Source organism: Bufo gargarizans, chromosome 4 (genome assembly GCF_014858855.1).
Source record: "Bufo gargarizans isolate SCDJY-AF-19 chromosome 4, ASM1485885v1, whole genome shotgun sequence".
NCBI classification, from domain to species: Eukaryota; Metazoa; Chordata; class Amphibia; order Anura; family Bufonidae; genus Bufo; species Bufo gargarizans.
In genome coordinates this window covers 450982845-450997947 of record NC_058083.1, presented here as the reverse complement: position 1 = coordinate 450997947, position 15103 = coordinate 450982845, and the positions used below count along the sequence as shown (strand labels likewise).

At 48.3% G+C, this 15103-nt stretch overlaps 1 protein-coding gene across 1 annotated transcript in view; it reads right to left on the bottom strand.

Moving 5' to 3' along the window:
* Window positions 1–2833: 2833 nt before the first annotated feature.
* The window catches only part of PAPOLG (poly(A) polymerase gamma), a 38697-nt gene continuing 26427 nt past the window's right edge, over window positions 2834–15103 (bottom strand). Inside the window, exons 20-22 of the mRNA XM_044288835.1 lie at window positions 5885–5947; window positions 5580–5639; window positions 2834–5323 (exon numbers count right to left, since the gene is read on the bottom strand). Coding sequence (XP_044144770.1) covers window positions 5225–5323; window positions 5580–5639; window positions 5885–5947 — 222 coding nt within the window. The 3' untranslated portion in view covers window positions 2834–5224. The remainder of the gene's footprint in view (window positions 5324–5579; window positions 5640–5884; window positions 5948–15103) is intronic.

The window sequence follows — 15103 nt, the reverse complement described above, 5'->3', positions numbered from 1 at the left end:
TTCTTCTGGATGGAATAAGAGCAGATTTTTTTTTATATTTATGATCCAACCGAGATCTTTTAGAAATTCCAAGAACCTCTGAGTTGCTGACAGATTTTCAGTTTATGTTTTGCCCAGAATTAAGAAGTCGTCGAGATATGGGATAATTGTTATGCCTTCCCGACGAAGATAGGCCACCATCTCTACCACAACCTTTGTGAAGACCCTGGGTGCCGAGGAGATGCCGAAAGGAAGGGCGAAATATTGAAAAAGAATGGATCGAGCCCTCGGACCCGTTTAGAGCAAATCTTAAGTATTTCTGGGAGAGATGAATAGGGACATGGTAGTATGCGTCTTTGAGGTCAATTGACGGCATAAACGCCCCTTTCTGGATCAGTGGAATTGTGGATGGGATGGTTTCCATCCTGAACTTCCTGTATAGAATGGACCTGTTTAAGGGTTTTAAGTTTATTATAGTACGAAAGGATTGGTCTGGTTTCTTTACAAGAAAGAGGTTGGAATAAAAACCTCTCCTTTCTTCTAGAATTGGGACCTTTTGAATTACCCCTAGCTCTAAGAGGTCCTGGACGCCCTGCCAAATTTTTGGAAGTTCTGTTTTGCTCTGGGATGAGATGCAGAATCTTCTTGGGGGGACTGATGTGAATTCTATCTTGTAGCCTTGAGCGACTATGTTTAGAACCCAGGGATTTGAGGTGACCCGTTTCCAGGAAGATAAACTCAGTCTCCCCCCTACTCTGGCGTCATTGCTGTTTATTCTGTCTATTCTGGGGGTTGAGGATGAAGCCTCTTCCTCTTCCCCCTTTTGGATAGCTCCATCTGCCAGGTTTTTCCTTTCCCCCTGTAAGATCTCTGCTGCGGCTGGAACTGACGAAAGGGCTTCTTTGTCCTCCGGAAAACCCTTCTTTTTATCTGCTGCTCCCTCTAGGATTTTATCTAGAGTGGGACCGAAGACAAATTCCCCAGAAAAAGGGATAGAACAGAGTTTGGCTTTGGATGCTTTGTCCCCTGACCAGGCCTTCATCATTAATGCTCGCCGGGCTGCATTAGAAAGAGCAGCATCTTTAGCTGAAAAACGGATGGATTCTGCCGAAGCATCAGACAAGACTGCTGTGGCGGAACGAAGGAGAGGGATAGAATCCCTGATTTCTTCTCTGGGAGTTTTGTTTTTTTAGGTGTTTGTCCAGTTCACCTAGCCATATATACATAGCCCTGGCTACGGACGTTGCTGCAATATTGGTTTTCACCCCGAACATTGCTGATTCCCAGGATCTTTTTAGGAGCCCATCTGCCTTTCTATCCATAGAATCACCCAATTGAGAGGAGTTTTCAAAAGGGTAGAGCGGTCTTCTTTACTACCTTGGCAACCTGCAAGTCGACTTTAGGAGTCTGATTATATAATTTGCATTCAGCTGGGTCAAAACAGAGTCTATTCCTAAACTCCTTGGGAACTCCTAATCTTTTCTCCGGGTCCGACCACTCCTCCATTATCATCTCTTATGTTCTCATTTATGGGAAAGACAATTGAAGTCTTAGATCTAAGAGCCCCAAACATTTCATCCTGTACAGTACGGGACTTAGGGGTATCCTCAATTCCCATTGTGGACCTGACAGCTCTTAGTAACTCCTCCATCTCGTCTGCTGAGAAGAAATATTTTTTATCTTCGTCCAGAATTTCCCCGTCTGACAAGGGTTCCTCATTAGGAAATTGTCTGTGACGGAGGCTACCTCTACAACCTCACCATCAGAAGAGGAAATAACGGATAGCTTGTGTTTCTTAGGAGGGTTGGGGTTACTAGCGGGAGCAGACATGGTGGCTAAGGAAGACTTGATCTCGTCCACAATAAAGGTTTTCATTTCAGAAAGAATATCTGGTTGCTCTTTCCATATTTCTGCTGTACAAGGTTTGCACAGCCCTTCTTTTTGTAATTCTCAGGAAGTCGCTTGGAACAAGCACAGCATTTTAAGAGCTTCACTTTGGATTTGGACTCTTTGCTGCCCTGGAGTGAGGAAGCAACCAGATATGCCGTAATTAGAATTTCAAGAAAAAAAAATTTGAAACATACACTCATACAACTCTCTCCACGTGTTGGCCCCTGTAGGGGCAGGAAAGCACTGAGGAGGTGGAGGGGTGGGGGGGTACTTAAACTCTATGTGTTCCTGCCCCTACAGAGGTCAAGGGTCAATCTCATTGTGGGCCGTCATGGTGGATGAAATGGAATTTTTTTTGTGTTAATTTTAGCACAAGGTTGCAAAATAACAAAAACGCGTTAAAAGCGAAAGGGTCTAAAGACTTTCCGAACGCATTGTAGCTTCTCAAAGTTTCATTTTGGCATTAGACTATACAAGGTGTCCACACCTATGTGCATTCAAGTACTACTCTTCTGTGGTTTAGTTATGCTGTATTTATACTTTAAATTTTAATCGGGGGGGGGGGGGGGGGGGGGGGGGGGGAGGCATCCGGAATAAAACTACGACACGTAGTTTTATTCCGGCCGTCTATCGGCAGGTTTGCAGTGCTGCGTCCGGACCATCCCTATTATAGTGAATCAGGTCGGAGCAGACTTCCAGCGGCACGGTGCACCAAAGGTAACACGGATCCGGCAGACTGTTCCCCTGCCAGAACAGCCTGCTGGAGAAGGCTGCCGCTAGTGAGAAACTAGCCTTAGGCAGTGAGAATTACCATCTCTCGTCTAAAATAACGGCTCTGACAGAACTGACAAATGGATGCAAAACAAGCAGCACAGATGCTTAAAAATATTTTTAAAAAAATTCTACCAACAAAAAGGCAGATATGAACCCTTTTACTTTTCAAATAAACAAAACAGAACAAGGCTTGGGGAGAGTATTGCTTTATTTGTGCAGTTTGAAGAGGCGATGTAGTTTTACATACAAAAATAGTTTTATATTACAAAACAGTGCAAGTATCAGTACAACTGCTGTGTAGATAAGCTGGTATATTTCTATGCATGCAAAACACTGAAATAAAATGGAGACTGAATGGAAAAAAATAAAATAAAAAATGCATAGTATAAACTCTGATGATACAGAGTTCCTGAGGAAAGTAGTGTAGACCAGTGATATTCCTACTGCTGGCGTTTTTGGTCATACAACCAAGCATAGTGGTGCATTCTCTGCTGCAGGAAAGAAGCTATCGCGGGTTTGTTGGTCACAGTTTCACTGCTGCCATAGGACTTCAATTCCACAGGATCGATGATAAATGTTACACCACTGGGGCCCCATGCATGTCTAGTAGTAGGGTATGAATCTTCTGCTGCTCCTCATGACCACAGTGAGGAGTCTGTATGGAGTGATGTGAGGTTTCCATACATTACAAAGTTACAGATACAGCATCCCCTCACTACAATAATCCAAATTAATAGCACCCGACCAAGAAGCATCGCTTAGTCGGATTCACCTGACTGCATATAGAGTACATGGAGAGCACTTATAGTCCAGGCAAAAAAAAAAAAAGCAAAAAAAAAAAAAAGCCTGTTTTTAAGCTTGGAAGCTGCTGCATTACTGTACTAGTCATCATGATAGTCCCAGCAACACTTATTGCCTATCCTGTGGAGAGGAGATATAATAATTGTGGTAGCAAAATGTTTAATAATAATTTATTTTTATTTTTATAATAAAGAAGTGGAGAAAACCAATGCCTTAAAGGGTTATTATATTAAGAAACGGGAAATATAAAGGGACTTCTACTTCTCATTCCTACTAGATCCACTTCTGGTACTGGGTGAAAAAGCCACCACAAAAATGGCATGTGCGTTACTTCTGATGAAAAGCAATTGTTCCATCATGACAACCGCAGCAGAGCATTTTAGAGTTTGGAGGTAGCAAGGTAAAGAAATCCCATGAACTGTACAATAAGATACTATTCATATTAATCTGATATTAAATTAGGGAAAATTAGGGATCCTTCTAAATATAACCTTGAAATAAATGATCATTTACATTACCAGTCTCCACGGGAGACATTACAGTATCTAGCTCTCCAGATATTACACAAAACTGTCCATCTGCATTGATAGCAGAGATGCAAAATGTCAAAAAGCCTGAGAAAACCAAGGCTTTGCACTTATTCAAGCCCAGGAAAATCAGCTTCCCTAGGCAATAAACGAGGTAATGTAAAGCAATACGCGTTTTCTTTTTTCATGAATAAACAATTACAAAAGCAGAGACATAGAGTTGATACAAAACAGAACACAACGTCTCATTACAATCACGATACAAAAACATTTTTTTCCAATTTTGTAAATAAAGTTTTCAAAAAAAGAAACATACAAAAAAAAAAAAACACTTAAAGGGCATTAAAGGGGTATTTCCATCTCAGACAGAGGGGGCATATCGCCGCTAGGATATGCTCCCATTGTCTGATAGGTGCGGGTCCCACCCGCACCTACAACGAGAAGGAAGCGGGGAGCGCTGTGGCAGGAGGCCCCTTTTCCCAGGGTCCGTCTACCAAACGCTGGAACCAGAGAAGTGAACGGGAGCGCACAGCGCATGCGTGGGCCCATGCTCCCATTCATTTCTATGGGGCAGACAGCAATAGCTGAGCTATTTTTGGCAGCCCCATAGAAATTAATGGAGGGCTGCTGCGCATGCGCAGTATGCCCTTCGTTTATTTCTCCGCCGCTTTATCATTGTAGGGGCGGGTCCCAGCAGTGGGACCCGCACCTATCAGACAATGGGGGCATATCCTAGCGATATGCCCCCATTGTCCGAGATGGGAAAACCCCTTTAAAGATGTAAAATCCAAAAAGCCCCCCCTTTTTTTTTATTTTTATCATTTTATACAAAAAAAAAAAAAAGGCAAACACTCTAAAAAGGGATATAAAACTATATGTAGAATATATCATGGCAGTGTGTGATATAGGGGAGAAACCCGTATTATTCCACAATTTTGGGCAAGTGTTTCTTTAAGACGTCCTCTGTAGATTGCATCATTTGACAGCAGAGCAGATGCCACCAACAGAAATGATTGCTCTTGATGGATACACAGTCACTGTCAAGGATGGGGACGAAGAGGACAGACAACAAATGGGGGTCTTTGTTCCAGCAAGTCTTTGGCACTACCCATAAGCATGCGCAAAGTGATCAATCCCCCCCTTTAACATACAGAATTCATGATTGATTTTGTACAGCTTTTTACAATATTGACAGGATAAACTGAATGCAATATAACTGCTCCGTTATGGCTTTACAGATCACGCAGGAGTAGTTACCGGTTTAGAGTTAGTCTGATAGAATTTTTAATGACTCGAATATTACTGGTTGGCACAGGAGAAGATGCATCTGGCAGCTCTTTACTGGGTAGCCTCTATAAACAGATTAAAACATCAGGTTGATATTAAAACTCGTAATGTAGATTTTAACACCACAGTGCAAGTTCTAACTTCCATCGTGTAGCCAACAAAATATGCATACAGGGAAAATAAAAACTGGACATTTAAAAATGAGCCATTAGAAAGTACTGTACATAGCAGTCGAGTAAAGAGAAGCACCTTTAATTCACCCCTTGTGAAGATTCACAGGTACTTTCACCAATGTGAATATATAGATTTCATAGATAGTACCTGTGATCTAGCCCGGTCAATGGTAGGAATGGGCATCGCTTCACCAACAATTATTCTTTCCTGTAAAACAAAAGGTTCAAGGGAGAGGGAAGGGGGCAACAAAGAGACCCCGTCATTCTTAGATTATCCCATAAGCTAGCACTCTCCTGGAATTTCTACCTATATTACTTATATAGACCCATGCCATGAACGTATGTAGATAGAATATAAGTGTACTATACACATGCTTCCACATACATTGCATACCAGCGCCTATCTACAAGCTGGATAACGTTAAGTAGTTAACTACATAGTACCCGGCTTACCACGGCTTTTCTTTCCTCCGTTTCAGGATCAGAAGGCTGCACAAACGCAGAGTCTCCCAGGAGCTGGAAAGGAAAGTTTATGAATAAACTTTAGGAAAATAATCTAAATCTCTTCTGATTAAAAGGGTTTTTTCAAGATTCTAATGCTGATCGGGGGGGAGGTGTTGGGTCCCACATCCGGGCACCCACTAATCAGCTGTTTGAGAAGGCAGCGGCGTTGGCAGCAATGCCGCAGCCTTTTCACAGCTTTCCCTAGGCCAGTGACGACACGTTCAGTCACGCGGTGTAGGCGCAGCTTAGCCCCATTCAAGTGAATGGGGCTGAGAGCGATACCAAACAAAGCCGCTATACGATGTACAGCACTGTGCTTGGTAAGCTGCGAGAAGGAGTCGGTGCTTGCAGGAGTGCCAGTGCCTTCTCAAACAGCTGATCGGCTGGGGTCCCTGGTGTCGGACCCCCTCCGATCAGATACTGATGACCTATCTAGAGACTAGATAATCATTATACAATCATGAAAAACCCTTTAAAAAAAAATAAAAAATTTAAACAGACTTCTCAGAGTGGTCTAAGATGGTAATCATACTTACCTGGTACCTGCCACTGGGTTCCGGCTTAATCGTTCCATGGCCACATCCACAGGTCTCTCTGGATTCAACATCCTGTTGATGGAGGTGCCCCAGTGGCATATCACACAGGTGTCAGGTCACTGCTATGGCCAGAGATTTGCTGCAGCATTCATACGATCATCAACAGCATGCTGATTCCAAAGGGATCAGGGGCCTGTCAAGATGGCCATGGAGCAATGCAGCCAGAACCAAGCAGCGGGGACAGGCAAGTATGATTACCGCCACAGGTCTGGACACTTTGAGGTCAGCTAAAAAAGTTTAACATTTGTAGAACCCTTTTATAGTGTCCCTAAACATTCATATAACTTGCTTTAAAATTATTTCAAATGTATTTCATTACCCACTTTTACTATTATCCTGCCAAAACAAACTTCCAAATTTTCAGGCAGCCCGTAACTTATTTTTCTTCCTTCTTCCAAATGCATGCATTTCAATGTTGCTATGTATGCAGTGCAGGGATTCCAGTGAAGGAAGCACCTGTTATATGCAACTAGTTCTAGAGAAATAGGTCTTGGAGGGATAATATCTCTACTTGGTGAGAGAGCGCCTTAATCGGCGTGAGGAGACTTACAGGCCATACATGCTCCTCTAGAACTCTGGGAAGAAAGGGATGCAAATTAGCTCTTAAGTTCTGTCTCTAATGGCAGCAGATGGAAGGCAACTATCCTAGAAGTCATTGGTTGACCCTTTAAACAGGCCTTGAGACACGACTGATATTAAATAAGCCAGCAACTCATGTGCAGACAGCTGTTTCGGGATGATTGCCCCTCATCAGTGCGTGTTAAGAGAAATAGGTGTCAGTCAGCTCAGTACTGGTGCAAGCACACTGTACTGCTCCTGCCAGTTACGTTCCACTGAAAAGCCCAGCATAGCACATCAGTGCAGGATAATTCTCCTGCACCAATGTGCCATGCAAGGCTGTTAGTGGAGCAGACCATTTTGCTAGCACCAGTACAGAGGGCAGTAGAATTACCAGTTCTAGTGCACCAATCTGCTACATTGAGCTTATAATGGACCCAGGCAGGAGTAGAGTAGTGTGCACATGCCAGTACTGAGAGGACTGTGGCGCCTTTTTCTCCAGAACGTGTGCATATAACTGCCGTCTCCTCCATGTACACCAAAAGACTGGAAAGATAGACTGTCTGGAACTTTGGGGGGCTATTTTTGGAGCATGAAGGTAAAATCAATTGATAAAATGCAATAGAAAAATGATCAAAATGAGTCTAGGTACACTTTAATTCCGTATAATATTTAATTAGCTCTTTTTAATGATATTAAATTATTTTAGGTAAATTAAAATTTTGAGTGCGTGCTTTGTCTTGTACAAGATTTGTCTTTCAGGTTTTAACCCCTTAGTGACCACCCATACGTGTTTTTACGGCGGTCACTAAGGGGCCTTAGGCTGGGCCGCCTTGTTTTTACAGCCGATCCAGGCTGTTTAACCCTTTACATGCCCGCCGCAATGGCGCCCGCTGCATGTAAAGTAGTGACAGAGGGAGCGGACTCCCTGTCTCCCATCAGTACCCCGAAAATAAGATCGCGGGGTGCTGATGTGTTTGGAAGATTACCTTGCTTCCGTTCAGGGCCCCAAGCCTGTGTTCAGTTCTCTCCAGCAGGCTGTGCCTCTCTGGTGCAGCCTGCTGGTCAATGTTTGAAATGCATTGCTATTGAAATGTAATGCATTTATAGAGATAATGAATTACATTTTAAAAGCAATCAAAATACTGTATATTATAGTCCCCTTGTGGGACTAAGTAGTAAAAAAAAGGAGATTTTTGTATAACTTACCAGTTAAATCTCTTTCTCGCTCTTCCTTGGGGGACACAGACCTTGGGTATAGCTCAGCTCCCTAGGAGGCGTGACACTAAGTAAAACTGTTAAGCCCCTCCTCCATCAGCTATACCCTCAGCCTGGAGATAGAGGCTACCAGTTGCGTGTCCAAGTAGTGAAAGGATAACAACCAATAACGGAAACAACCAGCCAGCAACCCAACGGGGCGCCAGACCATAACCCTGTAACCAAACACAGAAGGGTGGGTGCTGTGTCCCCCAAGGAAGAGCGAGAAAGAGATTTAACTGGTAAGTTATACAAAAATCTCCTTTTCTCGCCCATTTTCCTTGGGGGACACAGACCTTGGGACGTTCAAGAGCAGTCCAAGAAGGGAGGGACCACAAACCCAAGGCGGAACACCACCAGAGCATCAGGAAACCGCTGCCTGCAAAACCAGGCGGCCCAAAGCAGCATCCGCTGATGCATGCGTATGCACCCTATAGAACTTTGTGAAAGTGTGCAGAGAGGACCAAGTGGCTGCTTTGCACAACTGTTCAGCCGAGGCCCGATGCCTCTGCGCCCAGGAAGCTCCGACTGCTCTGGTGGAATGAGCAGTGACGCCGAAAGGCGGAGGTCTGCCCTTGGCTCGATAAGCCTCAGACACCGCCAGTTTAATGAAACGGGCAATAGCCACCTTGGAGACCGCCAACCCTTTGCGCGAACCCTCCGGAACCACAAACAGGGAGTCCGTGCGCCGAAAGGACCCGGTGACCTCCAAGTAAATCCTCAACGCCCTGACCACATCCAGACGGTGCAGTTCCCGTTCTCTGGGGTGGGAAGGAGAGGGACAGAGCGACGGAAGGACGATGTCCTCATTGATGTGAAAGGCGGAGACCACCTTTGGCAGGAAAGTCGGGACAGGCCGAAGCACAACCTTATCCTGGTGGAAGATCAGGAAAGGTTCGGAGCAAGAAAGAGCCGCTAACTCCGACACCCGTCGGAGAGACGTGATGGCCACAAGAAAGATGACCTTGCAGGACAGAAGGCGAAGGGAGACCTCCCGTAAAGGCTCGAAGGGGGCTGATTGGAGCGCCGAGAGCACCACATTCAGGTCCCAGGAAGGAACTGGAGGGCGGTACGGCGGAACAGAGTGAGCCACCCCTTGTAAGAAGGTCTTAATTGGCCCTAGAGGGGCCAGGGGACGCTGGAGAAGAATAGACAGCGCCGAAATCTGACCCTTCAGAGAACTGAGGCACAGCCCCAGGTCCAGACCCGACAGGAGGAAGGACAGGATTGTGGGAAGAGAAAACCGGAGAGGTGGGATGCTCCGGGACTCACAGAACCCCAGATAGGACCTCCAAACCCGATAGTAGATCCTAGAGGATACGGGCTTACGAGCACGGATCATGGCGCGGACTACGTCCGCGGAGAAACCCCCTTCGCGTTAAGACGGCGGTCTCAATAGCCACGCCGTCAAACGTAGCGAGCCTAAATGCTCGTGGAAGATCGGTCCCTGAGAGAGAAGGTCTTCCCTGGAGGGCAGTGGCCACGGTGCGTCTGCCAACAGCAACATTAGGTCGGCGTACCAAGACCGGCGGGGCCAATCCCGGGCGATTAGAATCGCGGGGACGCCCTCTGCCGCGATCCTCCGAAGAACCCGTGGCAGGAGGGGAAAAGGAGGAAAGACGTACAGAAGGGAGAATTCGCGCCACGGAAGGACGAGCGCGTCGGCGCCGTATGCCTTCGGGTCCCGTGCCCTGGCCAGGTATAGGGGGACCTTGTGGTTGAATTTGGAGGCCATGAGGTCCACGTCGGGGCGACCCCAGCGAAGACAAAGGGCTTCGAACACCTCTTGCATCGCTGCGAGTGCCTCCCTGATGGTTTATGTATGCCACAGCCGTGGCATTGTCCGATTGGATCCGAACAGGGTGGCCCCTCAGCAGATGGGTCCAGTGTCTGAGGGACAGAAGAATCGCCCTCAGTTCCAGAATATTGATTGGAAGTCTGGACTCCGATAGAGACCAAACGCCCTGGACGGACCGGGGAGGGAAAACCCCCCCCCACCCCCGTAAGCTGGCATCTGTGGTAATCACCAGCCAGTTCAGTGGAAGGAAGGACTTCCCCCTTAGAGGGATATGCAACCACCAGCCGAGGGAAGCCCGAGCCAGGGGAGGCAGAAGAAAGGTCCTGTCCAAGACTCCTCGGTGATTTGTCCCAGGCCGACAGAATTGCCCTCTGAAAGGTGCGGGATCGGAATTGTGCGAACGGCACCGCTTCGAAACAGGCAACCATCTTTCCCAACAACCGCATGCTGGATCTGAGGGAAGGGCGGTGATGACGGAGGAGACTGCGAACCGACCCGCGAAGGGCCAGACGCTTGTCCGACGGAAGGCGGACCTCCGCCAACTCTGTATCCAGGAGCATCCCCAGGAAGATCAGCCGTCTGGAGGGGCTAAGGGAAGATTTGGGGTGGTTGATAATCCAACCGAACCGCGTCAGGGTCTCCAGAGTGAGTTCCACACTGCGGGATGTCTGAGAGAAGGAGGGTGCCTTGACCAGGATGTCTTCCAAGTATGGGAGAAGAAAAACACTTCTTGAACGTAGAAGGGCCAAGACAGGGGCCAGGACCTTGGTGAACACTCGAGGAGCCGTCGCCAGACCAAAGGGAAGGGCGACGAATTGGAAGTGATCGTCCCCCACCGCGAAGCGCAGGAAGCGGTGATGACATGGAGCAACCGGAACGTGGAGGTATGCATCCTGAATGTCGATTGAGGCCATGAAATCCCCTCTTTCCAGGGAGGCCACTGCGGACCTGAGAGACTCCATCCGGAATCTCTGCAGTCGGAGAAAACGGTTCAGGCGTTTTAGGTCCAAGATCGGACGCACTGAGCCTTCCTTCTTGGGAACCACAAAGAGGTTCGAGTAGAACCCCCTGAACCTTTCCGTCGGAGGCACGGGGGCGACGACACCCTTTCCATTAGAGAGTGAATGGCCGCGAAGAAGGCGGCCACTCGTTAGGGATCTCGCGGAGGAAGGGAACGGAAGAAACGGTCTGGCGGAATGGACGCAAATTTTGTATCCGCAAGATACAATCTCGAGCGCCCATGCGTCTGAGATGTGGGCCCGCCATACGTTCCTGAATGCGTTCTTCAGGCAGAGGGCTGCTGGCCTGTGGGAGCCCGTGCAGGCTGGGACTTGCGCCAGGTAGGTTGCGTCCGAAAAAACGGCTTCTTGCGTCTATCCTGGGCTGGGCCAGAGGAAGAAGAACTGGCCGCCGGTCTAGACCCGGTGGGCTTGCGAAAGGACCGAAAACAGGACGAACCAGCGCGACCACGGGGGGCGCCCATTGGCCTGGACTGGGGGAGGTGAGTACTCTTCCCACCCGTGGCCTCTGATATAAGTTCGTCCAGACGGGTTCCGAACAGGCGGGAACCCGTGAATGGTAGGCCGGCCAAAGAGCGTTTGGAAGCGGCGTCCGCCGCCCAAACCTTCAGCCAGAGTTCCCTCCTGACAAACTGCCAGGGCAGAGGAACGGGCAATGAGGGCACCCGCATCAAGGGAGGCCTCACAGACGAATTTTCCGGCCTGAACAATTAGTTGGGCTAAGGAACGGAGGTCCTGAACAGGGACGTCCGACCCCAACTCCCGTTCCAGTTGCAAACCCCATTCAGAGACCGCTTTGCCAACCCAGGCGGAGGCAAAGACCGGTCTAAGGGCCGAACCAGAGGCAGTAAATATGGCCTTGGAGAGGGATTCCGTACGACGGTCCTCAACAGACTGGAGGGAAGATCCGTCCTGTACAGGAATAGTAGTGCTTTTGGACAGGCGAGCCACGGGAGGATCAACCTTAGGCGGGGATGTCCACGTTGTCACAGAATCCGCTGGAAAGGGATAACAAATGTCCAGCTTTTTGGGTGTAATAAAGCGGACGTTAGGCCGAGTCCAAGCCTTGGATACCACAGAAGAAAAATCACCGTGTATGGGAAAAACCTTGGAGGCCTGTTTGGGGCGGAGAAAGGACACGCCGGCCTGTTCAGAGCTGGGGGGGGGGGGTCATCGTGTAGCTGAAAGGTATCACGGATGCTAGTGACAAGATGCCCCACCGCGGACGCCAATTTGGACGGAAGCTCTGAGTCCATGTCCACGTCCGAATCCGCCAGTTCTCCCTCAGAAAGCGTATCCCTTTGAGAGGATAGACTTGACTGAGCTCGCACGCATGGCGGAGAGAGCGAAGCATCTGGAGAAGATGTGCGCTCACCCCTTGAACGTTTCTGAGTATGCCGGGCCCTGGAAGATTCGCTGGGAGGCAGGGAACCAGTGGGGGCGGCAGAAACGGTAGTCCCAGCGGGTGCGACAGGGATTGTGGCAGCCTGCGGGAGAGGCGGTCTATCCACGAGACGGCCCACTACGTGTGTAAGGCTTTCCACCGCCTGAGACAGAGACCTAGCCCAGTCAGGGGGTTCAGAGGCACCGGGGGGCGCAGCGGGAAGCGGGCCCTGCACCGGGGCCTGACATGCAAGGCAATGCGGCTCAGATTGCCCACGCGGAAAAAGTTCCTTACAGGCGGTACAGGCATGGTACCAGGGTTTGGGGGCACCTGTGGGATCTGACATGCTGAAGTGTGGTTGTACTCTAATATAGAGACCACAAAGGGTTATAGCAGCTATGACCAGGAGGGTTAACTGTCCTACCAGTGCCTCAGAAGAACGTCAGGAGATGGCCCAGATCAGCAGCAGCAGAGAAGCAGTGAACAGCAGTGAGCAGCAGAGAGCGCCCACAGAAGCCGAGCGATGTACACAGGAGGTTAGAGTCCCCCACCGTGTCCCAGCTTCCTGTCAGGAGTGAGGAAGCGCGGGAAACCTCAGCAGAAAGCGCGGGGAACAAGCTCCGCCCCCTCCAGCGCTTGAAATGTCTCCTGTGAAGGAGAACGTAGCTCCGCCCCCAAAATGACGCGCGCGTAAGCCCCGCCCTTGCCGGGAACGCTAAGCCCCGCCGCCCGTTCTCGGAACGGAGCGGGCGGCGGCGGGAAGGGGGAGAGAGAGAAGAGAAAAATGGAGTCAGCCCCGAATGAGGGGGAGGGGGGGGGGAGAAAGATAGCAGCGTGGGGGGGGAACGGCGTGGGGGTGCTGAGGATGCTGCTGTGCTGCATTGTCCTGCAGATGAGCGCTCAGAATGAGCGACCACGGGTGCCCCCCTTACCCAGAGGGGTAGATGCTGCAGATAGGGACGGGGTATGGGCTGGAATAGCCATCTCACCGTCCGACGTCTTCACCCTCAGTCCTTTCCAGCAGGGTCGCCCCTTCAGCCACTGGCACTGCAGTGGCAGGAAGCTGGAAGAGGGGCTTGGCGTGCGGGCGACCCCCTAGCTGGCGGGATGTAGGGGAGCCATTGCTGCCCAGATCCTCCTATTGCTTCTGTGGGGGAGGCAGCAGTGCAGATAAGTTGGCACTGGCGCAGCTCAACCCCGGGAGAGCAGAGGTCTATGCGTCTCTGGTATCCCTAGGAAAAAATAAAATAACAAAATTAGAAGGAAAAGTAAAAATAACAAGGAGAAAACAGCCCTGCAGTAGCAGGGAGTGTCTTGCCTCCTTGGACACTAAGCTAAAACTGGTAGCCTCTATCTCCAGGCTGAGGGTATAGCTGATGGAGGAGGGGCTTAACAGTTTTACTTAGTGTCACACCTCCTAGGGAGCTGAGCTATACCCAAGGTCTGTGTCCCCCAAGGAAAATGGGCGAGAATTTTTTTTTTTTAAATACATATTTATTAAATAAAAAAAACATGCTTTTTTTCCATTGAAAATACGCTTTTCAATGAAAAAAAACTGCAAAAAGAAAATATCCCCCATATGTTTGGTATTGCCGCGTCCGTAACGACCTGGACTACATAAAATATAACGTAAAAAAAAATTATAAGTATTTAGTAACACTGTAATCGTACTGACCCAGAGAATAAAGATATTATGTTATTTGTACCGAAAAATGAACGCTGTAAAATTTATAATGTAAAAACGCAGTGGCAGTATTGCTATTTTTCCCCATCTCCCTCCCAGAAAGAGTTAATAAAAGTTAATCAGAAAGTTATGTGTACCCCAAAATGGTGCCATTAAAACTGCAACTTGTCCCGTAAAAAACAAGCCCTCATAAAGCTATATAGACGGAAAAAAAAAAAAAAAAAGTTACAGCTCTTGGAACGAGACCATGAAAAAAGGAAGAAAAACGCTTGGTCATAAAGGCCCAAACAGGCTTGGTCACTAAGGGGTTAAAGGGATATTCCCATATTAGATATTGGGGGCATATCACAAGGATATGCCCCCAATGTCTGATAGGTACGGGTCCCCACTTCTGGGACCTGAACCTATACTTAGAACAGAGCCTGCAAAGTGCTGGAGGTTGCGCCGCCCTCCATTCATTCCTATAGGAGTGCTGTATAAATAATATAGTTGAGTGTGCCGCTTGAAATGCATGGGAAGTGCACCACGCAAGCAAAGCCATTGCTCTATTCACTTCTATGGGGCTGACTGAAAATTTGCGGGCTCAGTTCTAGTGATATGCCACCAATGTCTGAGATGGGAATACCCCTTTTAACTATTGATCACCTATCCTCATCAATAAGTATAGCGCAGCCAGCACACTTTAGCAAATGAATGTAGAAAAAGGCTATGCAAAATTTGGGTCAGATGCATTATCTAAGCTTTGTGGAGCCTAGTGATCACATATTCTGGTTGAGAATGGTGGAGCAGCTGAAAAGGAAAGGCCCAAATAAAAGGTTATTGGAAGGCCTCTGTCAGTTTTATCATTCATGCACATCGAACACAATAAAATC